At 50.1% G+C, this 26443-nt stretch overlaps 1 protein-coding gene across 2 annotated transcripts in view; it reads left to right on the forward strand.

Moving 5' to 3' along the window:
* Positions 1 to 9584: 9584 nt before the first annotated feature.
* The window catches only part of LOC121484786 (Fc fragment of IgG binding protein), a 42920-nt gene continuing 26061 nt past the window's right edge, over positions 9585 to 26443 (forward strand). Inside the window, exons 1-5 of one of the 2 annotated variants that reach the window (XM_041744477.1) lie at positions 9585 to 9709; positions 11195 to 12418; positions 14187 to 14536; positions 18028 to 18598; positions 24351 to 24955. In XM_041744477.1, coding sequence (XP_041600411.1) covers positions 9655 to 9709; positions 11195 to 12418; positions 14187 to 14536; positions 18028 to 18598; positions 24351 to 24955 — 2805 coding nt within the window. In that variant the 5' untranslated portion in view covers positions 9585 to 9654. The remainder of the gene's footprint in view (positions 9710 to 11194; positions 12419 to 14186; positions 14537 to 18027; positions 18599 to 24350; positions 24956 to 26443) is intronic. The other variant, XM_041744478.1, reaches the window with a different exon arrangement.

Raw genomic sequence — 26443 nt, forward strand, 5'->3', positions numbered from 1 at the left:
CCTGCTGACCAAGGAGCTGACATGGGGCTCATTCCCATGGACCCTAGGATCATGACTGGAGCCGAAGGTAGATGCTTAACAGACTGAGCCACCCGGGCACCCCATCAGCAAAGCAGATTTTAAAAGACCTATATGATCAATTACTATTCTTGCTGAGCTTACATAAATAATTAGGCCAGCTTTGTTAAAATTGGACTTGTTTTTCAAATAAATTAGTCTTGATTGGCTACCTTTGATAAAATGAGAGTGATTATGGAGAAAATATCTTTTAATAACACACGTTTGTGGATTTTAGATTTTAAGTTATGAGACTCAAGAAAACTGGTCTCTCTTACTAGTAAGGCTTCTCAAAATGAGAATTGCCCTGAAACCAATAGGATTAAGCCCCACTGAGTTACTATATGGAAAGTATTTTCTCACTGTAGACCTATCAATAGATGGAGACTATAATACTCTGTTAAATTATTCACTTGAGGCTGGGTTAATTAATAAATCTCTAAGCAAATATGCAGACCATATTGATATGGACAACAAAGGCAAGAAGGAAATGTAGATAAAATTAAATTTCCTTATAACCTGCAGCCCATTGACAAATACTTGAGGCAAGCAAAGTATCATGTTCCTACAGGAAGCTCCCAACTATCTTAATGTTAATGCTTTGCTAGAGGGAAAAAAACCTTAGCTTGACAATAGCTAGGGCTCCAGGACCTTATGAGTCTTCTTTAGTGTCCCTATATCTTTACCTCCCCTAACTCCAAAGTATATAATTGGCCACTCCTCATAACCCCAGTGCAGCACTTTCTGCCCATGGGTCCTGTCCCCTTGCTATAATAAAACTACCTTTTTGCACCAAAGACATCTCAAGAATTCTTTCTTGGCCATTGGCTCTGAACCCCAACATTTCCACATCATTATCCTCCCTAAACCTAACCAGACAGTCACTGGCAACCCACCCCATATAAAGGATTGGAAGTCTAACACAGCAGGGGATTTAACTCTAAAATGGATTGGCCCCTACTGGATCATCAAGTACTTCCATGGCCATAAAATTTGAAGGACATTCCTCATGGGCCCCTGTTGTTGCAGTTTTAGAATGTTGGTGAGGGCTGGAGCTGATAGCTGTGAAAGAATTCTTGAGACATATTTGGTACAAAATGGTGGTTTTATTAAAGCATGAGGACAGGACGTGTGGGGAGCAAGAGCTGCTGACTGTTTCTGCCTACTGCCCCAGGATTTTGAGGGACAACTGATTATATACTTTGGGGTTGGGGGAAGTAAAGGTAAGGGAAGTGGCTTGGTCATTAAGCATCCAACTGTTAATTTCCACTCAGGTCGTGATCTCAGGGTTGTGAAATTGAGCCCCGTGTGGGGCTCCATGCTCAGCTTGGAGTCTGCCTGAAATTCTCCTTTGTACACTCTCTCTCAATCAATCAATCAATCAATCAATCCATCCATACATAAAATCTTATAAAGAGAACTAAAAGGCGAAATAGACAAATCTGCAATTATAGTTAGGAAACTCAAAACTTATTCTTGTCAATTCATAGAGCTACTAGAGAGAAAATAAGCAAAAATACAGAAGAACTGAATAACACCACCACCAATCAACAGGATCTAATTGACAATTATAGAACACCCCCCCCAACAAGGCAGTATGCACATTCTTTCCAAGAATACATGGAACATTTACCAAAAGAAAACATACATTGGGTAATAACACAAACCATAACAAAATGAAAAAAATGGAAATTATATGGAGTATGTTCTCTGACCATAATGGAATCAGCTAGAAATCAATAACAGAAAGACAAAAATCTCCAGTTACATGGGTGTTAACTAACTTCTAAAACAGCTGTGGGTTGAATGCCTGGGTGGACCAGTTGGTTAAGTGTCTGCCTTCAGCTCAGGTCATGATCCCACGGCCCTGGGATCAAGTTCCGCATCAGACTCCCTTGCTTAGCATTCTCTCTCACACAAAAATAAATAAATAAATAACCCATGGGTCAAGGAGGAAGTCTCAAGAAATTTTTTTTTAAATACGTAGAATTAAATGCAAATGAAAATACAACATATCAAAATTCATGAGATGCAACTAAAGCAGTGCTGGAGAGCATATTTGTAAGCACTGAATGCTTACATTAGAAAAATAGGAAAGTCTCAAACCAAAAATCTAAGCTCCTACCCAAAAAACCAAACACCAAAATAAATCAATCAGAAGGAAAGAAACAATGAAGAGCACAAATTAATAAAATTGAGAAGAGGATCATAACAAGAGAAAATCAATGAAACAAAAAGCTGGTTATTTGAAAAGATCAATAAAATTAATAAACATCTAGCCAGCTTGACAAACATAAAAGAGAAGCCACAAATTACTAATATCAAGAATGAAAGATGGTATATCAACACAGACCTACATCCATTAAAACGTTAGGAGGGTACTACAAACAATTTTATACTCACAAATTTCACAGTTAACATGAAATGGATCAATTCCTCAGACCCACAAAAGTATTTGCAAAACAGGTAACCAATAAATTATTTGTATCCAGAATATACAAAGAACTCCTACAGATCAAGATGTGGATAGGCAACCCAAAACAAAAACTGGTAAGAGACTTGAAAAAGCACATTGCTGAAATCACAAATCAAAACAGGAGATCCAGGGCAGCCCGGGTGGCTCAGAGGTTTAGCGCCGCCTTCAGCCCAGGGCCTGATCCTGGAGACTAGGATCGAGTCCCACATCGGGCTCCCTGCATGGAGCCTGCTTCTCCCTCTGCCTGTGTCTGCCTTTCTCTCTCTCTCTCTCTCTCTCTCTCTCTCTCTCATAAATAAATAAAATCTTAAAAAAAAAAAAAAAACAGGAGATCCAAGTGGCCAAGAAATCTACCAAAAAGCACTAAACGTCCCTGATAATCCAGGAAATGCAGAATAAAACCACAACTCAATACCACTACACTTCAAGAATTGCTAACATGACTTTGTTATAAAATCTAACAAGACTGAGTCGAGTATTGCTGTGGAGCAACCAGAATGGTCACACACTGACCATTGGAGTTGAAATTGCAGTGCATTTGATAGCGTCTACTAAAGCTGAGCCCAATGATTTAGTGATTCTAACCCTTAGACACTCCACAGCACATCCTAATGGAAACGGTGCACTTATGCACCAAAAGATAGTATCTATTAGCCCAAACTGGAAACAATCCAAATGCCCATCAACAGTAGAATGGACAAGTATGTGGTGATTTTTATTTTTTAATTTTTAAAGATTTTATTTATTTATTCATGAGAGAGAGAGAGAGGCAGAGACCTATGTGGTGATTTTTATACAAGTGGGTTCCATATGGCAATGAAAATGAACTATGGTTATGTGCACCAGGATAGCACCCAGTACAAGCAGCCAGTCACAAAACAACACAGATGTATGATTCCCTTTAGGCAAAAATTTTAAACAAGCTAAATAACAATCTGTGGTATTAGAAGCCAAAATAGTGGCTCCCTATGGGAAGAGGGAGTGGATAGCAATTAGGAAAAAGCATGAAGAGGATCTCTGGGATGCTGGAAATATTCTCTTTCTTGAGCTGAGTGAAGGTTATGAGGGTGTATTCACTTTGAGATAACTCAATGAGCTGTATCATTTATGACTTGTGCACTGTATTGTGTGGCTGGAGGTTTCTGTGACGTGTCCTGCATAACTGACCACCCCAACCTGCACAAACAGGCTCATGCTGCATGAGTGACCTTGGGAGCCTGGTTAGTTGACCATAGCTGGCCTCCAGGTCAGAACTGGCTCTTCTGGTCTGGACACCTGGAGCTATAAATGTTGCCTTGCATCCCCTCTGGCTCCAGGTGGAGCTGGCCCCCCAGGATGGAATCTGGGAAGGGAGGCAAGCACACCTAGCTCAGGGCCCTTGAATATGTAAAGACGTGATAGCATAGAAATGTACCTCACTCCAACCTGTGCATAGGTGAACAAATTTTTTTCTTTAAGATTTATTTATTTATTCATAAGAGACACACATACAGAGAGGCAGACACACAGGCAGAGGGAGAAGCAGACTCCTCACAGGGAGCCCCATACGGGACTTGATCCCTGATCCTGGGATCAGACCCTGAGCTGAAGGCAGATGGCTAACCACTGAGTCACCCAGGCATACCATGAACAAATGTTTAATTTCAGACCCCATGATTTGCCGTATAAATCTGGCCTTATGGGGATGGTCAGTTGGAAGTCACACCTGAGGGGGAGGATGCTTGGTCCAGTGTCCAGCCCTCTCAGCCACAACTCCAGCCTGGCTGTCTCCAGGGGGCTTCCCCATCTAGAGAAGTCAGATGTTCTAAGTACCCAATTTGATGTAACTCTGTTTTAGTGTCTTTAATTGCTTACTAATTACCCTTGTCTATGTCCAGATTTACCTTCTTTCTGTTTCTGTTAAACTTTTTTTTTAAGGTTTTATTCATTTATTCATGAGAGACACACAGAGAGAGGCAGAGACACAGGCAGAGGGAGAATCAGGCTCCCCACAGGGAGCCTGATGTGGGACTTGCTCCCAGGACCCCGGGATCATGCCCTGAGCCAAAGGCAGACACTCAACCACTGAGCCACTCAGGTGTCCCTCTATTAAATTTTTATATTAATCAAGTGTTTTTCCCCTTCGAAGCTTGAGGGTACAGCCGCCGTGAATCTTTTATTTAGGACATAATTGGTGTAGTCGGCAGGATTCACCACATACCTTTACTGTTTCTCGACAAGGAAGCCCCCACACTAAAGGTGATATTCCCGGGTGGGAGGACCCACAGTTTTGCTTACTGGCAAAAGGATGGCCTAAGCGGGTGGATCTGTGTGAACGATGGGAAGGTAAATTGAAGTCAGCTGAGCTGCAGCTCATGGACACTTTGTGGACTGTGACTGGGAAAGATGATGTGTTGTTCCTAGCTAGCCAGGAATAGTGTTTGTTAATGGCATATAGGTGAATGATAGCAAAACATCGTGATGAGTACCAGGAGGAAAAACCAAAATTTGGAAAAGGAGGTGGCCGATTGGCAATCTAGAATGGCTATGCTTCAATGTCAGACTTCTGTTCTTTCTGACCAAGTCCACACCTGCCAGCATGTGGCAGAAAAGGATGCCATTCGGGTGGCCAAGTATAAGAAGAAGAGAGGGAAGGTAAAGGCTAGGAAAATGCACTTAGGGTATGGCTTCTGCTGGGCCTGAGTGGGACCCTGACACCTGAAATAGCGACATGTGGGATGATGATGAGGTGGGTACTGAATGGAGGAGCGATGATGAGAAGCCAGGTCACCCAGTTCAGGCTTGGCCTGTCAGATAGCACAGGCTGGAGCAGCAGGGGGATCGCCAGGCCGGAGTAAGAAGGACTCAGAGAGGACTCTGAGAAAAGAACTCCTTGTGAGATGTTACAAATGCAAGATATTGCATTAAATCAAGTTTTAAAAGGTGGATTCTGAATGCATTGCCAACAGCCTGTGGCAGTTTCAAAAGAGATTTTACCCAAAACTAAACAAGAAAGTATAGACTTTAAGACTGATGGGAATAAGGGAAGCAACTCTGTATATAGAAAAGTAGGAGATACGTTTTTTAAAAAAGGTATAAGGAATGGGATTGCATTTTTGTTGAAGATAAAATAAGGTAATTTTGCCCTGGATAAGACTGGTTGTTTGAGAGAAATGGTTTGGGACAAAATCTGAATGCAAAGGAAAGTTATAGGTTTGTGAAGGGAAATCTTTGGAAAGGAATTCTATGTATTGTCAGGACTAAGATTGAGATGAATGGATTGTTTTGAAAATGTTATTTATCCATTCATGCGAGACACACAGAGAGAAGCAGAGACATAGGCAGAGGGAGAAGCAGGCTCCCTGCAGGGATCCCCATGTGGGACTCAATCCCAGAACCCCAGGGTCATGACCTGAGCCAAAGGCAGATGCTCAACTACTGAGCTACCCAGGCGCCCTTTTTAAAAAAGATTTTATTTGTAAGTAATCTTTACACCTAATGTGGGACTCAAACCCACAAGCCTGAGATGAAGAGTCCCATTCTCCATCAACTGAGTCAGTCAGGCGCCCTGGACATTAGACATTCTCAAAGAAAAAGTGTTTGTGTCAAACGTAACTGAAGAAGCTGGAACCAAGTGGCCAATAAGAAGGCTCAGCAAAAAGTTTTGGTGAGGATGGAGGCCAGATTGTGGCAAATGGAGGAGAGATTAGTGGGACTATAGATGCAGTAGGACTCTCAATCTCAAGTGTGGGGAAAAAAGGAGGGGGGATCTCCGTCAAGCAAGGGAGCAAGTAGTCAGTGCCATGTAGAGGAATAAAACAGATTAGCCTTAGCTTGGGTTCTTGGGAAATAAGCCACGCAAAAAGTGAGGTCTGGATTCCAGATGCAGAGATTGCAAGTAGAATAGCAAGAAGGACGCTCCAAGTAGGAGGAATGACGCACACAATGGCCAGGGAGAAGGTAGGAGCAAATGGAGATAATCCTGCCAACAGTGTGGACTTGGGTTCGCAAGGACAGGGAAGCATGGAAGGGTATTGGGCGGGGGAGTGCCAAGATCAAGGGAGGTTAGTGGCAGCTTGTGCAAGATGGAGGGATTCCCCAAGGTGGGGGAGGGAATCCTTGTAGGACCCAGATCATGAAGGAATGCAGTAAAAAACGTGCCAGCAGGGACACCTGGGTGGCTCAGTGGTTGAGCATCTGCCTTTGGCTCAGGTTGTGATCCTGGGGTCTTGGGATCCAGTCCTGCATCAGGCTCCCCACAGGGAACCTGCTTATCCCTCTGCCTATGTCTCTGCCTTTCTACCTATATCTCTCATGAATAAATAAATAAATAATTTTTAAAATTGCCAGCAAATCTGCATTTAGCTGCAGAGAGTACATTTTCTCCAGCTGTGCCCAAGGTTTGCACAGCCCAGACAAGCCTGAGGGTCCCAGAAGTCTCAAGTGGTATGACTAGTGCAGATCTGCCCCCCCCCCCCCAGATCCTGCCACAGGGAGAGGCCAGGAAGCTCAGGTTCACGAACACCCCTGTTTGGGCTCAGAGTGAGGATTCGAGGGGGTGGGATGGATGTGTTTCTCTGACCATAAGGAAGTGTGGGATTTCCCCACTGAGAACCCTAGATATGGAATAGCTGTGATAGAATAGGCCACAGGATGTGTCAACACACACGTACACTCGTACACACACACATACACCCCATTGGGCCCTGAAAAGAGTGAGAAGACGGTCCCAAGGGATGTCAAATCCAAAATATTCAATGGTGAGATTTCCCCACTACCACCCCACTTCTAGGGACTCTGGCTGCAAAGGACAGCAGTGGATTTTGAAGAGGCAAAGGCTCCTCTCTGGCGTCAATCAAGGGGAGACCTTAAGGCTTAGAGGTAATTGGAGGGGCACGATCACCCCTGAGGCTCAGCCTAGTTCTCTGCCCCCAGCCCCTCATTTCTCTGAGTGTCTCAGATCACAACAGGACACCTGGCTTAGAAGATTTGCACATTGGTTTGCAATAGCTGCTTTCTTCTCAGGAATCCCAGCAGCCCTTCCTCCCCGTCCTTCATTTACCTCAGGGATGCAGGCCCTGCTCCTCCTGAAACTCCCACTCCCATGAGCCTCCCCTCCTACCCCCTGCCTGTTTCTGGACATCCCTGGCTTTCATCCAGTCTCTTGTTTGCTCGTTTCATTTTCCTGGTTGACTTTGGGTCCCATTCAACTCTGAACCTTTATCTCTCCCTCTGGGAACCTGCCCGGAGTCGGGGATGCCAGAGCCCCCACCCACCCAGGCCACCCAGAGGCCCGGGACCGTGGTGATAAGAGAAGGAGTCCTGGGGGCAGCAGCTGCTGCAGTGTTGTCCAAGAGGACGCCTAGGCTTTGCAGCTGCTAGGGAAACTCCCCAGCAAACAATGAGTCCTAGCACTGGGATAAGAACAGGGCATGGGTCAGGCCAGCTCCACTGCAGGAACAGATCCCATCTCAGAAAGCCCACCCCATCTCTTGGCATTCTCTTCTCTGCTCTCTGTGTACCACCTAAGCTCCTGTCCCACGTAGATTCTGGGGTGATGGCAGGCATAGAGTTCCCCAAAGCCTGTTCATGCAGCCTCTCCTCTCCTCTGCTCTCCTCTCCTCTGCTCTCCTCTCCTCTCCTCTCCTCTCCTCTCCTCTCCTCTCCTCCCCTCCCCTACCCTCCCCTTCCCTTCCCTTCCCTTCTCTCCTTTCCCCTTCTCTTTCCTTCTCTTTTTAGATTTGTATGTATTTATTTGAAAGAAGAGAGAGCCTGTGCACATGCACACACACTCACATGAGCACATGAGTAGGGGAGGGGCAGAGGAGAGGGAGAAGCAGACTCCCCACTGACTAGGAAGCCCAATGTGGGGTGCAGCCCCAGGACCCCGAGATCATGATCTGAGCCAAAGGCAGACACTTGACCGACAGCCACATAGGCACCCCCAGCCAGTCCCTTCCTGGGGCAAAAAGACCTCCCAGAAAACAAATAATTCTCCAGGAAGTAGAACCCAGTGTCTGCGTGGAACCAGGAAACAGAGGCCTCCATCCTTCTTTACACACAGATCCAGTCTCCAGTTCCCACTCTGCTCTCCATGGGGGACCCCACCAGAAGAGCCACCTCCCACCTACGGTCCCCAGTGAGGTTAATTTTGATGTTCATATTTTGCAGACAAGATACCCAGAGGTCCTACTGAATTAGGAGTGGGGGGTTTGTGCCCCACTGACGTAGCTCAGGTGCTCAGATTCCTGCCCGCCCCAGACACCTGCCCCTGCCCCCCGACAGTGGTGCCTGGACACAGGACGTGGATGGCTGGAGACCCAGAGGAATCAGCTTGCAGGGACTAGAGAAAAGCCAGAACCCGGATATTGGTCCTTTGCTATTGTTCCTGGCAGGAGGCAAAGGAAGAGATCCAACCATCGAACCAGCAAACAAGACTGAATACCACGTTCCGCCCCTACTCCCCCACCCACCAGGGATCCAGGCTCCCAGCACCCTGTTCCCCACCTGTTTCCTTCAGGGACACCACCCTTCCAAGTCTGAAGCTCCCAGCAGGCTTGTAGGCCACAGCCACCAGCTGTTCTCACACCCCTCTAAGGACTCAGGTGTCCAGCCCTGCCCTTCCCAGGCTTTCAGGGTCCCCATTCCACCTGGCCCTGGGATCACCAGCCTCCTCCAGGAAGTTGGCACCATCTTCCTGGCAGGTGGCCCAGGGTGTGGCGGAGGAGCCAAGAAACTCCACTATATAGCCCAGCCCAGGGGCTAGCCCTGCAGCTCCAGGGACCTGCAGGTGAGATGAGAGAGGCTGGGGTCCCCTTTAGAAGTGGAACATTGGGTCCCCTACTCTAACCCCTGGCTCCAGGCTTCCCCACTCCAACCCCACCAAACCCATTAGGCACCTAACTCCCATCCTTGTCCTGTCCTGCCCTCCATGGCAACTCCTCCATCCCCACCACCAGACCCACTGGATACCTAACTCCCCTATACACACACACTGGCCTTTCGATCCAGCCCACCTCAGCCTTCCTGGTACCCAGGTGGCCCTGGTCCTGAACCTGGGCCCTTCTGTCCTCTTTGGGACAGCACCCAGCCAGAAGGGCAGACCGGCCTTCTATGACCCTCTCTCTTTCCCTGCTGCAGACATGGGTTCCCTGTGGAGCTGGTGGGCCCTCTGGACTGGAGCAACCCTCCTGTGCGGTAAGTCACATAGATCCCATCCGTGTCCTTGCACTAAGTCTGGGGGACTCTGCCTGCCGGGGTCAGCACGTTCCATCTGTACGCCCTCCCCAGCCCCATCTCCAATGCCACCCCAGGCTAGCTGAGATGGGAGAGAGGTCCCCTAGGTTCTACAGAGAAATGTGGAATTCTCCCATTTTCTCCCTGTCCTAGAAGAAAGCAAATGAAATCCGCGGTCCCCAGATTTAAGCCCTTGAGACTACCGTTTTCCCAATTTTCTATAACTCAACTCAAGTTCTGACTCTGAGCCTCCTTCTGCTGAGGTGGTAGAAAATTTCACTGAAGTCATTCTGGAAGGGCTTGGTGCCCAATTCCCGAGGTTTATGCCCAGGCCAGGAGCCTCGGGGAAGCCAGAGTACCTGTGGAAGGATGGGGCCTCAGAGCCTTCTAGTCATCAGTCGGCGTCCACTTCGGTCACTTCGGAAGTCTTCTCCTGACCCTGTGGGACATGGGGACGTCCTTCCAGCCCCCCCTTAGTCAGCAGACAATCCTTCTATAACCCCATACTCTCTCCAGGACCCTGTAGATCTCCTTCCCTGTCCTCTTCATCCTTCCCCTCCTTTTCTCTCTCTCTTCCCAGCCCTGGAGAATCTCTTCCTAGTTGGGGTGTTGAGAAGCACCCACTCCTCTCTCTTTCCAGGAGACATGTTGTCAACACTCCTATAATCTCCTTCTTCCCTTAACCCCCTTTACATCCCACCCCCTAATATTTATTTATTTATTTATTTATTTATTTATTTATTTATTTATTTATTTTTAAAGACTTTATTTATTTATTCATAAGAAACACAGAGAGAGAGAGGCAAAGACACAGGCAGAGGGGGAAGCCCTGCAGGGAGCCTGATGCCAGACTCCATCATAGGACCCCAGGATCACGCCCTGAGCCAAAGGCAGATAGATGCTCAACCACTGAGCCACACAGATGCCACCCCCTACGTTTTATTAAGACAGAAGTCTAAACTGGCACCTGAATCCAGCCAGTTTGGGCTCCATAGTACTTAAAACAATTTTGGGTTGGAGATTTCATGTGGAAATTCAAATAGCCAGTTTCTCGGGTAAAATGCTAAGAGCTGGCATTAAAAAAAAAAAAAGAGAGAGAGAGAGAAGAAAAAGAGCCCATAAACCATCATAATAACAGGCTAAAGCTAGCAGCAACACCCCGCTTTCCTTGGTGTATGAATGCTCCGGTTTGCACCCAGATGGTTTCCCACGTTTACATCACTTGCCTGGCCACATCAGCATTTGTTTGAGATCCCCACCCGGAAGTGTACAGGCTTCTAGAAAACAAAAGCCAGAAAAGCTGGTCAGTGAATAAGGAGAAAGGAAAGAAAGGAGGGTGGGGGTGAGGGGAAGCAATAGGATGGTCTCTAGGCGCAATGCAAGGGCTTCCTTCTCTGTGGGAGAGGACTGGGTGAGCAGCCCCACAACTGTGTTCTCTGCCCCCAGGGTTGACCCAGGGGACCTCAGTGGACTTCTTTGCAGCCTTCCTGCAGAACTACCTGCCCGGGTACCACCGGGCCTCTCTCCAGCTCCTCCTCTCCAGTCTATCAGACCGCCCCACCTCAGTCTCCATTCACTGCCACGCAGATGGCACCGTGCAGAATGTCATAGTGAACCCTGGGCAGTCAGTCACGGTCAACATCAGTTCCAAGGCCGAGATGGTCGGCAGTAAGGTCTTCCAAAACTCGGTGATGATCTCCTCTGACCACAACATCTCTGTGCAGGCTGTAAACACAAAGCCCAATACAGCAGAGCTGACGCTGCTGTGGCCTGTCCATGCTCTGGGCACTGAGTATTTTGTGCTCACACCTTCCAGCATCTCGTCCAAGAACTTCAAGGAGTTTGCCGTGGTGGTTGGGGCGGCGGGGGCTTCGGTCACTATTCAGCTGAAGGGATCGGCGACATTCCAGGGCAAGTTCTACCCAGCGGGCAGTGTCCTAAGCTTGACCCTGAAGCCCTACGAGGTGGTCCAGGTACAGAGCACAGCGGAACTCTCGGGGTCAAAGATCACAGCCAGCAGCCCCGTGGCTGTGTTCTCAGGCCACAGCTGTGCCCAGAAACACACTAACTGCAACCATGTGGTGGAGCAGCTGCTGCCCACGTCCGCCTGGGGCACCCGCTACGTGGTGCCCTCTCTGTCCTCCCAGTCCCGCTACGATCTGGTCTATGTTGTGGCCAGCCAGACCACGAAGCTGACCTACAATCAGGGGGGCACCACGGGCTCCCGTGGGCTCCAGGCGGGCGACGTGGCCGAGTTTGAGACCCGGCCAAACCTGCCCCTCTACCTGTCAGCGAATGTGGGCATCCAGGTCCTGCAGTTTGGCACAGGCGCCACCAGGGATGAAATAACCTATGACCCCCACCTGGCCTTGGTGCCAGATGTGGCAGCCTACTGCCCGGCCTATGTGGTGAAGACTGTGCCAGACACGAAGGGTTTGGCTCTGGTGATGGCACAGACAAAGGCGGTTAACGAGCTGACCATGGATGGGCACGGGATGGGGGCCGATGTCTCCTGGACAGCTGTGCCCGGCAGTGAGTTCTCATATGCCGAAGTGGACCTTGGCCCTACTGACAAAATCCACATGCTTGAGGCCACTACCAACTTCGGGCTGCTCACCTTCGGGCTGCTCCAGGCCGTAAGCTATGGGACAGCAGGTGCCTGTGGCCGAAGTAAGTGATGGGAAGTGACCCCTGGCCCTGTCCACCTGGTGACCCCTTTGCTGGCTCGCTTGCCTTTTTCTTTTTTCCACCCGCCTGCTCCCCTGTGGCTTTCATGCTCAGCTGGGCTGTCCCCACCCCACCTCCATCCTCTCTGCCATCCTCCCCTTCCCAAAGGCTTCCCAGCTCCTCCCTACCCAACCCCCTCCAGGACCCCCTACATATTTAGCAATAAGCGTGATCCAGGGTCCTGACCAATAAGAAGAGATGCCAGCCAGAGCACTCACTGTAGCAGGGTCCTACAAGCCCCCACAGTGGCTGGCAGGTGTCTGACATTAGCCCTTTGTCTACTGCTTTTTGTGTGTGTGTGTGTGTGTGTGTGTGTGAGAGCGGGGGGGGAGTTAGGGATACAGTCCTAGGAAAAAACCAAGGTGCCTAGAGGAAAGGATCTTTGCAGGGAGGAGTGGGATCAGGCTGGCAGCTTCTCACCAGCTTAGAAATACTTTGATATTTTAGCAACTATACCAGCTGCTAACTCCCACTCCCACACCTCATATAGGAGTGTTCATGCCCCAACTCAAGAGGTCTTAAGAGTATGACAATAACAATGGCTACCATGTTGGGGGGAGTTCTCTCTCAATATACCAGAGACCATTCTAGATGTCTTGTGTGTGTTAATAGAGTCAATCTCTAGGACCTGGCCCTACACCTAACGTTAGGCTCTGTGCATTGAGGGTTGAGGGGCCGCCCCCAGGCAATGTGGTGTTTGAGGACACTGAAGCCAGACTTCCAATCCCACCTCTACTGTGTGCCCTTGGGCATGTGACCTCTCCTCTATGGGCCTCAGTTTTCCCGTCTATACAGGGATAATAACTATACCCCTTCACAGGATTGCAGCGGGGGAGTTGACATTTATAAAGCTCTTAGGGGTTATCTGGCAAGTTATTATGAGCAGACAGAAAGCAAGAGCTTTTGTACCCTGGAAGGCAGGGGAGGAAGAGCTATTTCTTCCTATGTGGACTCCCTGCCTCAAGCTAGGACCCTAGACATTAGAGTTCCTGGCACTGGCAAAAATGCCCCCTCCAACCGCGGGCATGCAAGGTACCCAACTTCAAAGAGCCACTTTGTGCTTAAACAGTAGAACGCGAGAAGGGGTAGGTGATTCACGGTAACAGGTAACACTCAACGCCTCGGCCAAACCCTACTTATATTTTAGCTTATTTAAGCCTGGCAACACCCTCCTCCCCAAATATCCCTGTGAAGAATGTAACATTATCAGCCCCTTGTTACAAACAGAGAGTTTAAAATTACTTGTGCAAGGCCGCACAGCTGACCGGCAGAGCCGGGACTCTAACCTAGGCAGCCTGAGCCACCGGTCATTTCTGTTCTGATGAACAGTCTCTGTCTTCCATTTTCTGTCCTTTAAAAAGATTCCTTAGCCTTCTGACCTGAGTGAGAATGCACGGGGAGGGGTCACAGGGAGAGAAAACCCCAAAATGAACATTTCCACGATGATCCCTGCCCATCCTTCTTCACTACCTTCCAGTTCTTCTGGGCTGAGCCATGTCAAACTAGGGAAATAGAATACCTGGGCTTGGGTCACATCTGGGCAGCCATCTCCCCTTGGGATTTCAGAACTCGGTGTCCCCACTTCTCAAGTGGGTAGTTGTGAGGCAACTGCCCAAACTCTCCACAGCAGGAGAGCTCCAAGAGTCCCTCCAGGAGAGCTCCAGAATACTCCTGACACTTTCCCTATTGCCACCTTGCCTCCTCTCCCCAGCCGTGCCATCCCAGGAGAAGCCCACCTGCCAAGACCTGCAGTGTACTTTCCAGCAGCAATGCCAGGTGGTGGATGAGCAGGCCAAGTGTGTGGAGATGCCTGTGGCCACCTGCCGCGCCCAAGGTGACCCCCACTACACCACCTTTGACGGCCGTCGCTATGACATGATGGGCACGTGCTTGTATACAATGGTGGAGCTGTGCGGCGAGGACGAGACCCTGCCTGCTTTCAGCGTGGAAGCCAAGAATGAGCACCGGGGCAGTCGCCGGGTCTCCTATGTGGGCTTGGTCAACGTGAGGGCCTATAGCCATGTGATATCTCTGGTCCGTGGGGAAGTTGGCTTAGCTCGGGTAAGTATCCAGAAGCTTCAGATTTAATACCTATGAGCTTCCCGTCAGAAGGAGGAGGCAAAGCTTGGGTGGAGGGCCCCAAATCCAGGCCCTCTGCTGTGGGGTGGAGGGTACAGAGAACGGGGGTCACAGAAGTGGGGGCTGGGGAGGGAGGATTTGAATCCCTGTGGTCCAGCAATTCCACTTCTAGAAATGTTAAGGATATTCAGAGATGTGGTTAAGGGGGAAAGACTTTATGCCAATGTAGTTTGTAATAGCAAAAGAAAAAAAGAAGAGGAAACAAAATGCCCAACGAAGGGGAATATCTTAAGTGACCAAATGCTAATCAGTTCGCATTTGTTATGTGCTGGATTTGTTTCTTACTGCTCTCTAGGTATTAATGCATGGAATGCTCACAGCGACCCAGAGGGGAGGCATTATTATTATTATTATTAACACTTTTAGATGAAGAGACTGAGGTCCAGAGCCATGGGTGACTTCCCAAGGGCTCAGAGCCAGTGAGAGATGGAGCTCGGAACACGGGCAGGCTGGCTCCACAGTCACTATTCTTAACTTCTTTGCCATTCTGCCTCATACAATAGTTTTACATTGTTTTGTTTACTTTTGATATCAAATGTACACATAATAAAACCCATACATCTGAAGTTCGTGGAGTTTTGACAAATGTGCAGCCAAACCTCCATTAAGACAGAGAATGTTTTCCTCATTCCAGAACATTCTTTCATGCCCCTTCCCAGACAATCCCAACCCACTCTTAGAGGCAACCATAGTTTTGATGTTTTTCCACCATAGTTAGTTTTGCCCGTTCAAGAACTTCACATTCACAGAACCACACACTATAAGCAGTCATTTGCGGGAAGATTCTTTTGCTCAGCAGAGTACATGTGAGTTTCTTCCATGTTGCTGTGATGGATTTTTTTTAAAGAGGTAAAGCGTTGGCATAGCTCAAAACAAACAGGGCACGTTGTGAAAGGTCTGGCTGTCACTCCTGTCTTCTTTTTTTTAAATTTTTTTTTTATTATTTTTTATTTATGATAGTCACAGAGAGAGAGAGAGAGAGAGAGAGGCAGAGACACAGGCGGAGGGAGAAGCAGGCTCCATGCACCAGGAGCCTGATGTGGGATTCAATCCCGGGTCTCCAGGATCGCGCCCTGGGCCAAAGGCAGGCGCCAAACCGCTGTGCCACCCAGGGATCCCAAAACTCAGTATCCTAAATGGCTTTATTTTTTTTTTTTAATTTTTATTTATTTATGATAGTCACACAGAGAGAGAGAGAGAGAGAGAGAGAGAGAGGCAGAGACACAGGCAGAGGGAGAAGCAGGCTCCATGCACCGGGAGCCCGACGTGGGATTCGATCCCGGGTCTCCAGGATCGGGCCCTGGGCCAAAGGCAGGCGCCAAACCGCTGCGCCACCCAGGGATCTGTCACTCCTGTCTTCATCTGCTATCTTGCCCTCCGCCAAAATTCCCCATTCCCCAGTTTTACTGATTTCTTGACGTTTTACCTAGGGTTTCTTGATACCAATAGAAGCAATATAAACCTACATTCTTACATCTCCTCTTTCTTAGCGAAGAGTTCTGTACTGTCTGCTCTGTTCTGCGTTTTGTTTTTTGCACTGTATGGTAGCTTCTGGAGCTGTTTCCATATCAACATAAAGGGAGACTCTGCCTTTTTTTGTTTTCTTTACATCTGCACGGGTATGCATGGGATGGATGCCTCTTCATTCAGTAAACTCAATCCCCACCCCGCATGGATGCTTTGTTCACGATGGTAAACAGCAAAGCACTGAGTATCCTTATAGCTCTCTTGTTTTACAAGTGTAAAAGTGTGAGATTAACAAACGGATTAAAGCGGATTAATGTAGGTGTTCTCGAGATCCAGAGGGATTGACCACAAACTCAGAGAGACTTCAAATCTTTGATATTATGTGTAGAATTTTGCACATGCTGTGAAGTTTTTGGAAAGAGGGCCTATTATTTTTGTCAGATTCTTACAGAGGGGTCAGTGACTGGACAAAGGCTTAGAGATCCTTGTGATGGGATGTCCCCAAGACATTGATTCCTAGGAGAAAAGAGAGGTTCATGAAATGGGGACTTCAGCATGGTCCCATCATTTAAAAAGAAAAAAATATACAAATTAAAAGGTAGAAAAAGCCCTGACTGGATTTATAAATGTACCTCTTTGTGTGTGTGTGTGTGTGTGTGTGTGTGTGTCCACAGCAATATGGGTGATTTCTCTTTTTTCATTTTTTCCCATGAACATTTTATAAGTTTCCTGTAGTGAACAAATATTACTTGTGTCATTTAAAAATGGAGATGACTTGCCTCCCTGGGCTGAGAGCCTGTGAGTGTCTGGTGACTGCTGTACCCACAGCACTGCCCAGTGTGGACCTGGACACACAGGGGCATTCCTGACTCACCTACCAAATGAAGATCTATCTTACCTTTGGACCTTGTTCTTGCAGTCCCCTCTGCCTGTTATTCCTTTTCTCATACCTCTTGGCTAAGACAAGCATGTGTGAAGAGAGAATTAAGAAGAAATGCTCAGAAAGAGGAAACTGGGCCCAAGGGACAGAGAGACACGCTCCTCATCCTCCGGTTAGGCCTTCTCCTCGCTCAGGACATTTGCGAAAGAATACCCTTCCCCTTGTTTTCGTGGCTCTCCACACTGATCCTTTATAGCTCAGTTTAACTCAGCTGTTCTTGCCCCAGGAAGCCTCTCCCAACCTGCTAGATTGAGTCTGGCTCTTCTTCTAGACTCCCAGAGCCTCCTATACTCCCACCACCTCCTGTACTCCCACTGTCCTGATCACTCTGATCTGTCACTTTGATCTAATAGTGACAGATCTATCTCCCTCATTGGACTGAGAGCCCCATAAGAGCAGGGTCTGGGTTATCTTGGTCATCACTCCCAGGATCTCCCAGCCAGGGCCAGGCACAGAGGGAGTGCCTGGTGAATGTTTACTTAACCCAGCAGTGCCTTCACTCACTTATTGAGCACTTGCGATTCTACTAGGTACTGTTCTAGACGCTGGAGATGAAGCAGTGAGGAAAGCAGACAAAAATCCCTGTCTTCATGGAGCTGACAGTCTATGGCGTTAGGCAAATGATAAACATGAGAAATTTGTAAATTATATGTTAGAAACTTAGAAGCTATAGGGGAAAAAAATAGAGCAAGGAAGGGATGTAGGGAGTAGAGAGAGGTTGCCATATAAAATAGAGTGGTCAGGAATGGTCTCACGGCCATGGTGACATGTGAGCAAAGCTTTTGTAAGAGATCAGGGAGTGAGCCTTGTGTGCATCTAGGGGAAGAACATTTTAGGCCACAGGGATGCAAAGGCAAAGATCCAGAGCCTTGGTGGGTGGCAGCAACAGGAAGAAGGTATCCCAGGGCAACCGGAACAGGGGAAGCAAGTGGGAAGGTTTGAGGGGTGAAGGCCAGACTGCACAGGATCTTACCACCGACTCCCCTCAACCCCCCCATCTTTGCAGATTGACAACCAGCGCTCGCGCCTGCCCGCCTCCCTGGCTGAGGGTCGCCTGCGGGTGTACCAGAGTGGGACACGGGGCGTGGTGGAGCTGGACTTTGGGTTGGTGGTCACCTACGACTGGGACTGCCAGCTGGCCGTGAGCCTGCCAGTGCGCTTCCAAGACCAGGTGTGCGGACTGTGCGGCAACTATAACAATGACTCCGCCGATGACTTCCTCACCCCTGACTTGGAGCTGGCACCCAACCCCGTGGAGTTTGCCAATAGCTGGAAGCTGGATGATGGGGATGACCTGTGTGACGATGGCTGCCAGAACAACTGTCCCTCCTGCACCCCAGGCCAGGCCCAGCATTACGAAGGCAACCGTCTCTGTGGCATGCTGACCCAGCCCGATGGCCCCTTTGCTGCCTGCCACAGCGCCCTGCCCCCAAGGCCTTTCCTGGAGGAGTGTGTGTACGACCTGTGTGTGTTCAATGGGGACCGGGCCAGCTTGTGCCGGAGCCTCAGCGCCTACGCCCAGGCCTGTCTGGGGCTTGGCATCTCTGTCGGGAACTGGAGGCCACTAGCCAACTGTCGTGAGTGATGCCCTTGGTGTGGGCTGGGAGCCCGTGGTGGGAGGCAGAGGACTCAATATCTGAGCACTTCAGCCTGAAGCTGGACCATGTCAGGGACACCGGGAGGATGGCCAAGATGTCCAGACTGTGCCCATAGTGAGCCTAAGGTTGGGGCAGACAGTCACTACTAGACACTGACCACTAGAGTGTTCCCTGCTGAGCTCGGCAAGGCTGGGGCAGAGTGGTCAGGGCCAGAATGGAGGAAGTCCAGAGGGCCATGGGCAATCAGGAAAACTTCTTGACTCAGCCTGGGGGTAGGGGGTCAAGGAGGATTTCCTAGAGAAAGGGATGCCCAATCTGAAACCGATAGGAGGAACTGAAACTGGGCAGAATAAAGGGGCAGCAGGACATGGGTTCCAGGCTGAGAGAGGAGCATGTGCAAAAGCTGGCGTGAGAGGTAGTCCCCAGAGTTCCAAAGCAGAAATGTGAACATCCCTTCATTCAAAGCCCTTCTGTGACTCCCTGATGCCCTCTGGATAAAGTCCAGGCTCCTTAGTCAGGCGGCCATCCACTTAATCATTCATTCACTCATTCATTCATTCATTCATTCATTCATCCCAAAACATTCCCTGAGCCCCTATCTCGCCCCACCCCTCTGCTGATGATGGGCACAGTGAGGACCGGCACACACCTGTCCCTGCCCTTGTGAAACTCCCCAAGAAATTTTCAGGATACATGACATCTATGCACAGGGAAAAGGAGGTGTCCAGGCCCGGGTGTGGGGCTTGAGACGGGGACTCTGGAGGAGGAAGTCTGGGGAGACACTGAGGCCGCATGGGGTTTGTCTTGGTCAGTACTCCGTCCTCACCTCACTGCTGGGTAGACACCAGCCAGAGTTATCCAGTGCCTCCTGTGGGCCAGACTCTGTCCTTGTTGCTGTCGAATCGGGGTCGGGAGGGAGAGGGGGACTGAGGCCGACCAGATCCCCACTCTCACAGAACTCATATCCTAGCAGGGGAGACATACAGTAAGTAGTAAACCATGGAATATCTTCAAAGAGCAACAGAAATGAAGTTCATGTAATAAGAGCAAATGGGAGGCTCACAAAGAGGGTGCTCCCCTTTCTGTGGAGGTGACATTGGGAGCCGAGAGCAGGATAAGACAGTGGAGTCAGCTAAGTAGTAATGATGCTATGGGCTGTCTCTGCATAGATGAACTCATTTACTTCTCAGAGCCCTGTGAGATCAGAACTGTTACTATCTCGTTTTACTGATGGGGAAACAGAGGCACAGGGCAATTGGAATCATTTGCTCACAATCACACAGCTAAGCAGGGGAGACCAGGATTTGAACCCAGGCTAACTGGCCTCCAGTAGCTTTCTTTTTTTTTTTTTTTTTTTTTTTTTTTAAATTTTTTTTTTTTTTTAATTTTATTTATTTATGATAGGCACACAGTGAGAGAGAGAGAAGCAGAGACACAGGCAGAGGGAGAAGCAGGCTCCATGCACCGGGAGCCCGATGTGGGATTCGATCCCGGGTCTCCAGGATCGCGCCCCGGGCCAAAGGCAGGCCCAAACCGCTGCGCCACCCAGGGATCAAAAAAAGGGTTTTAAAAAAGCCCTGACGGGTTTTTTAAAAATGTACCTCTTTGTGGTGTTTGTGTGTGTGTGTGTGTGTGTCCACAGCAAAAAGGGGTGATTTCTTTTTTTTCCCAATTTTTCCCCCATGAAAATTTTAAATAAGTTTTCCTGTAGTGAAAAAAATTACTTGTGCCATTTAAAAATGGAGTGCTTGCCTCCCTTGGGCGAGGGGCCTTGAGTGTCTGGTGACGGGGCGTACCCACAGCATTTCCCCCATTGGGGGGCCCTGGCCCAAAAACCGGGGCTTTTCCCTTGACTCACCACCAAATAAACCCAAACTTACCTTTGGACCTTGTTCTTGCAGCCCCCTCTGCCTGTTTTTTTCCTTTTCTCATCCCTCTTGGCAAAGACAACATTTTGGGGAAAGAGAATTAAGAAAAAAAGCCAGAAAGAGGAAACGGGGCCCAAGGGAAAAGAGAGAAAACGCCCTCCTCATCCTCCGGTTAGGCCTTCTCCTCGCTCAGGACATTTGCGAAAGAATACCCTTCCCCTTGTTTTCGTGGCTCTCCACACTGATCCTTTATAGCTCAGTTTAACTCAGCTGTTCTTGCCCCAGGAAGCCTCTCCCAACCTGCTAGATTGAGTCTGGCTCTTCTTCTAGACTCCCAGAGCCTCCTATACTCCCACCACCTCCTGTACTCCCACTGTCCTGATCACTCTGATCTGTCACTTTGATCTAATAGTGACAGATCTATCTCCCTCATTGGACTGAGAGCCCCATAAGAGCAGGGTCTGGGTTATCTTGGTCATCACTCCCAGGATCTCCCAGCCAGGGCCAGGCACAGAGGGAGTGCCTGGTGAATGTTTACTTAACCCAGCAGTGCCTTCACTCACTTATTGAGCACTTGCGATTCTACTAGGTACTGTTCTAGACGCTGGAGATGAAGCAGTGAGGAAAGCAGACAAAAATCCCTGTCTTCATGGAGCTGACAGTCTATGGCGTTAGGCAAATGATAAACATGAGAAATTTGTAAATTATATGTTAGAAACTTAGAAGCTATAGGGGAAAAAAATAGAGCAAGGAAGGGATGTAGGGAGTAGAGAGAGGTTGCCATATAAAATAGAGTGGTCAGGAATGGTCTCACGGCCATGGTGACATGTGAGCAAAGCTTTTGTAAGAGATCAGGGAGTGAGCCTTGTGTGCATCTAGGGGAAGAACATTTTAGGCCACAGGGATGCAAAGGCAAAGATCCAGAGCCTTGGTGGGTGGCAGCAACAGGAAGAAGGTATCCCAGGGCAACCGGAACAGGGGAAGCAAGTGGGAAGGTTTGAGGGGTGAAGGCCAGACTGCACAGGATCTTACCACCGACTCCCCTCAACCCCCCCATCTTTGCAGATTGACAACCAGCGCTCGCGCCTGCCCGCCTCCCTGGCTGAGGGTCGCCTGCGGGTGTACCAGAGTGGGACACGGGGCGTGGTGGAGCTGGACTTTGGGTTGGTGGTCACCTACGACTGGGACTGCCAGCTGGCCGTGAGCCTGCCAGTGCGCTTCCAAGACCAGGTGTGCGGACTGTGCGGCAACTATAACAATGACTCCGCCGATGACTTCCTCACCCCTGACTTGGAGCTGGCACCCAACCCCGTGGAGTTTGCCAATAGCTGGAAGCTGGATGATGGGGATGACCTGTGTGACGATGGCTGCCAGAACAACTGTCCCTCCTGCACCCCAGGCCAGGCCCAGCATTACGAAGGCAACCGTCTCTGTGGCATGCTGACCCAGCCCGATGGCCCCTTTGCTGCCTGCCACAGCGCCCTGCCCCCGAGGCCTTTCCTGGAGGAGTGTGTGTACGACCTGTGTGTGTTCAATGGGGACCGGGCCAGCTTGTGCCGGAGCCTCAGCGCCTACGCCCAGGCCTGTCTGGGGCTTGGCATCTCTGTCGGGAACTGGAGGCCACTAGCCAACTGTCGTGAGTGATGCCCTTGGTGTGGGCTGGGAGCCCGTGGTGGGAGGCAGAGGACTCAATATCTGAGCACTTCAGCCTGAAGCTGGACCATGTCAGGGACACTGGGAGGATGGCCAAGATGTCCAGACTGTGCCCATAGTGAGCCTAAGGTTGGGGCAGACAGTCACTACTAGACACTGACCACTAGAGTGTTCCCTGCTGAGCTCGGCAAGGCTGGGGCAGAGTGGTCAGGGCCAGAATGGAGGAAGTCCAGAGGGCCATGGGCAATCAGGAAAACTTCTTGACTCAGCCTGGGGGTAGGGGGTCAAGGAGGATTTCCTAGAGAAAGGGATGCCCAATCTGAAACCGATAGGAGGAACTGAAACTGGGCAGAATAAAGGGGCAGCAGGACATGGGTTCCAGGCTGAGAGAGGAGCATGTGCAAAAGCTGGCGTGAGAGGTAGTCCCCAGAGTTCCAAAGCAGAAATGTGAACATCCCTTCATTCAAAGCCCTTCTGTGACTCCCTGATGCCCTCTGGATAAAGTCCAGGCTCCTTAGTCAGGCGGCCATCCACTTAATCATTCATTCACTCATTCATTCATTCATTCATTCATCCCAAAACATTCCCTGAGCCCCTATCTCGCCCCACCCCTCTGCTGATGATGGGCACAGTGAGGACCGGCACACACCTGTCCCTGCCCTTGTGAAACTCCCCAAGAAATTTTCAGGATACATGACATCTATGCACAGGGAAAAGGAGGTGTCCAGGCCCGGGTGTGGGGCTTGAGACGGGGACTCTGGAGGAGGAAGTCTGGGGAGACACTGAGGCCGCATGGGGTTTGTCTTGGTCAGTACTCCGTCCTCACCTCACTGCTGGGTAGACACCAGCCAGAGTTATCCAGTGCCTCCTGTGGGCCAGACTCTGTCCTTGTTGCTGTCGAATCGGGGTCGGGAGGGAGAGGGGGACTGAGGCCGACCAGATCCCCACTCTCACAGAACTCATATCCTAGCAGGGGAGACATACAGTAAGTAGTAAACCATGGAATATCTTCAAAGAGCAACAGAAATGAAGTTCATGTAATAAGAGCAAATGGGAGGCTCACAAAGAGGGTGCTCCCCTTTCTGTGGAGGTGACATTGGGAGCCGAGAGCAGGATAAGACAGTGGAGTCAGCTAAGTAGTAATGATGCTATGGGCTGTCTCTGCATAGATGAACTCATTTACTTCTCAGAGCCCTGTGAGATCAGAACTGTTACTATCTCGTTTTACTGATGGGGAAACAGAGGCACAGGGCAATTGGAATCATTTGCTCACAATCACACAGCTAAGCAGGGGAGACCAGGATTTGAACCCAGGCTAACTGGCCTCCAGTAGCTTTCTTTTTTTTTTTTTTTTTTTTTTTTTTTTTTAAATTTTTTTTTTTTTTTAATTTTATTTATTTATGATAGGCACACAGTGAGAGAGAGAGAAGCAGAGACACAGGCAGAGGGAGAAGCAGGCTCCATGCACCGGGAGCCCGATGTGGGATTCGATCCCGGGTCTCCAGGATCGCGCCCCGGGCCAAAGGCAGGCGCCAAACCGCTGCGCCACCCAGGGATCCCCTCCAGTAGCTTTCTTACATGCTTCATTGCTTTCTGAGGAGTGGCCGATCCAGATACTGGAAATAGTCAATGCAAAGGCCCTGAGGTGGGAGTATAAGGAGCCATGAGGCAGCCCTTGTGTCTGGGACAGAGTGAACCAAAGGGAGAGTGAGAGGAGTTGAGGAGAGAGATGATGGGTGCAGATGATGGAGAGCTTCGTGGGCTACCAGGAAGACTTGAGCTTTTCCCCTAAGATAGCACCACAAGAGGGCTCTGAGCAGAAGGATGCCACTGGTGTTCGCAGGGTCTCTCTGGCCTGCGAGAGCAGAACGGGGTTGTTGGGGGACACCGGGCAGAAAGCTGCTTGTGGGGGGACCAGGCCAGGATGGGGATGATGGCAATAGAAGGGGACGGATTCTGGATAGATTTTGACAATGGAGCTCCCAGGATTTACTGACAGATTGGTTGTCCGTGAACAAAGGAGGAAAGGAGTTAACTATGTCTCTGAGGTTTGGGACCCCACACCTGGAGGGATGGAAATGCCCTGGGGAGCTCTGGGGGAGGAGGGTGTAGGGAGGGAAGTCCCGTTGAGTCCTTCCCAACAGAGCACCCCACCCGGCCTCTTGTGCTGGCCTGAGCCCCCTCCCTGTCTCTGTCTCCCCCCTCCGCAGCCCTGTCTTGCCCAGCCAACAGCCGTTATGAGCACTGCGGCCCCGCCTGCCCCGCCACCTGCAACTCCCAGGCAGCGCCTGCCAACTGCTCCGGGCTCCCGTGCGTGGAGGGCTGCGTGTGCCTCCCAGGCTTTGTGTCCAGCGGTGGCTCCTGCGTGAAGGCCTCATCCTGTGGCTGTACCTTCCAAGGCCGCCCGCTTGCTCCAGACCAGCAGATGTGGGAGGACGAGCAGTGCAGGCGGCTCTGCACCTGCAACGGCGCCACCGGGCAGGTGAGCTGCAAGGACACACAGGGCTGCCCAGCTGGCGAGCGCTGCCGCGTCCAGAACGGCCTCCTGGGTTGCTACCCCGACCGCTTTGGGAGCTGCCAGGCATCCGGAGACCCGCACTATGTGAGCTTTGATGGCCGGCGCTTCGACTTCATGGGCACCTGCACGTATCTGCTGGTGGGATCGTGTGGCCAGGCTGCAGCGCTGCCCACCTTTCGGGTGCTGGTGGAAAACGAGCACCGGGGCAGCCAGACTGTGAGCTACACGCGTGCCGTACGCGTGGAGGCCCATGGCGTGAATGTGATCGTGCGCCGGGAGTACCCTGGGCAAGTGCTGGTGAGTGACCCAGGACCCTGGGGGGCCAGTAGGGTGGGGGCAGGAAATCCCCCTTAAGGAGTGAAGTTCATACTCTCTTAACCACTACATCCTATTGCCACTCCTGAGGAGACAGATGGGACAGGCAGGGACAGAAGTGGATGGGAGAGTATTACAGGCAGAAGGAGCGAGTGCAAAGACCCCGAGGCAAGAACAAACCAGAGGGGCAGAGGAAGAGCCAGGAGGCCCATGGGAATGGAATGGAGGGAGGGGATGATGATGAAGGGAATGCCTACAATGGAGATTTTGATTTAAACCAAAACCAAAGGACAAGGAAGAGACCACCAGGCCAAGAGTGGTGGTTCCTAGGCACAGGAAGCAGCAGGTGCAAAGGCTGGGCTGAACTGAGCTTGAAGAGACAGGAGAGGGATCCCTGGGTGGCGCAGCGGTTTGGCGCCTGCCTTTGGCCCAGGGCACGATCCTGGAGACCCGGGATCGAGTCCCACGTCGGGCTCCCGGTGCATGGAGCCTGCTTCTCCCTCTGCCTGTGTCTCTGCCTCTCTCTCTCTCTCACTGTGTCCCTATCATAAATAAATAAAAATGAAAAAAAAAAAAAAAAAAAGAAGAGACAGGAGAACAGCACAGAGCCGGTGCAGCTGGACCTGAGAGTGAGGCTGGAGGTGTGGAATAGAGAGGTTGATAGGAGACTAGGTGAGAAAAGTGGAGACAAGCAGGGCCTGGTGGGCAGAGGCGTTCTATTTTAAGCTGAGGCGTAAAGGATCATGGGGAGGCCACCAGACAAAGAATAGGGACGTGGAAGGGGATAGGAATGTCACAAGCAGAAGGCACAGGGAAGGCCCTGAAGCTGAGCTGAGCTCACTGAGTCCAGGAGAAAGTGAGAATGCCTGGCTGGAGTTGCAGGGGTGTGGACAGATGGTACCAGAGAACAAAATTGGAGAGTAGTGAGGCTCAGATCACCTAGAGCCTCTTAGGCCATCGTAAGGGGTTTGTATCAAAGCTAACACCCACAGCTGAAGTAGCATTGGCCAACTAAAAAGTGCTGTGTGGTATCCTAGGGGGAGGGGACAGCAAGTGCAAAGGCCATGAGGTGGTGTTCAGGGTGACACCAAGGAGGCTGGGTGAGCACTGTGGCAGGTGATGCAGACATAGAGGTGGACAGAGCCAAAGTGGCTCTGGCTTTGTACCAAGTCCCAAAGGCTGAAGGGGAAGCAGCCAGGAGAAAAGTGTTGGGTGATGTTCTTGGCAAAGTGAAAAGGCCCTAAGGTTGGACTAAATCGAGAGGAATAACAAGAAAGCCGGTATGGCTGTAGTAGAATGAGTGAGGCGGGGGTGGAGTGGGAGATGGTAAGGTTGAGGAGGTTATGGGGAGACAGGTCCCATAGGCTCTGAAGTCCATGAGTTAGAGATTTGGATTTAAGCTGATAGTTGAAGGCTGAAGAGAGGTAGATGGTGTGCCACATAGAGGGGATAGCAAGTGCAAAGGTCCTG

Source organism: Vulpes lagopus, chromosome 2, assembly GCF_018345385.1.
Source record: "Vulpes lagopus strain Blue_001 chromosome 2, ASM1834538v1, whole genome shotgun sequence".
Lineage (NCBI taxonomy): Eukaryota > Metazoa > Chordata > Mammalia > Carnivora > Canidae > Vulpes > Vulpes lagopus.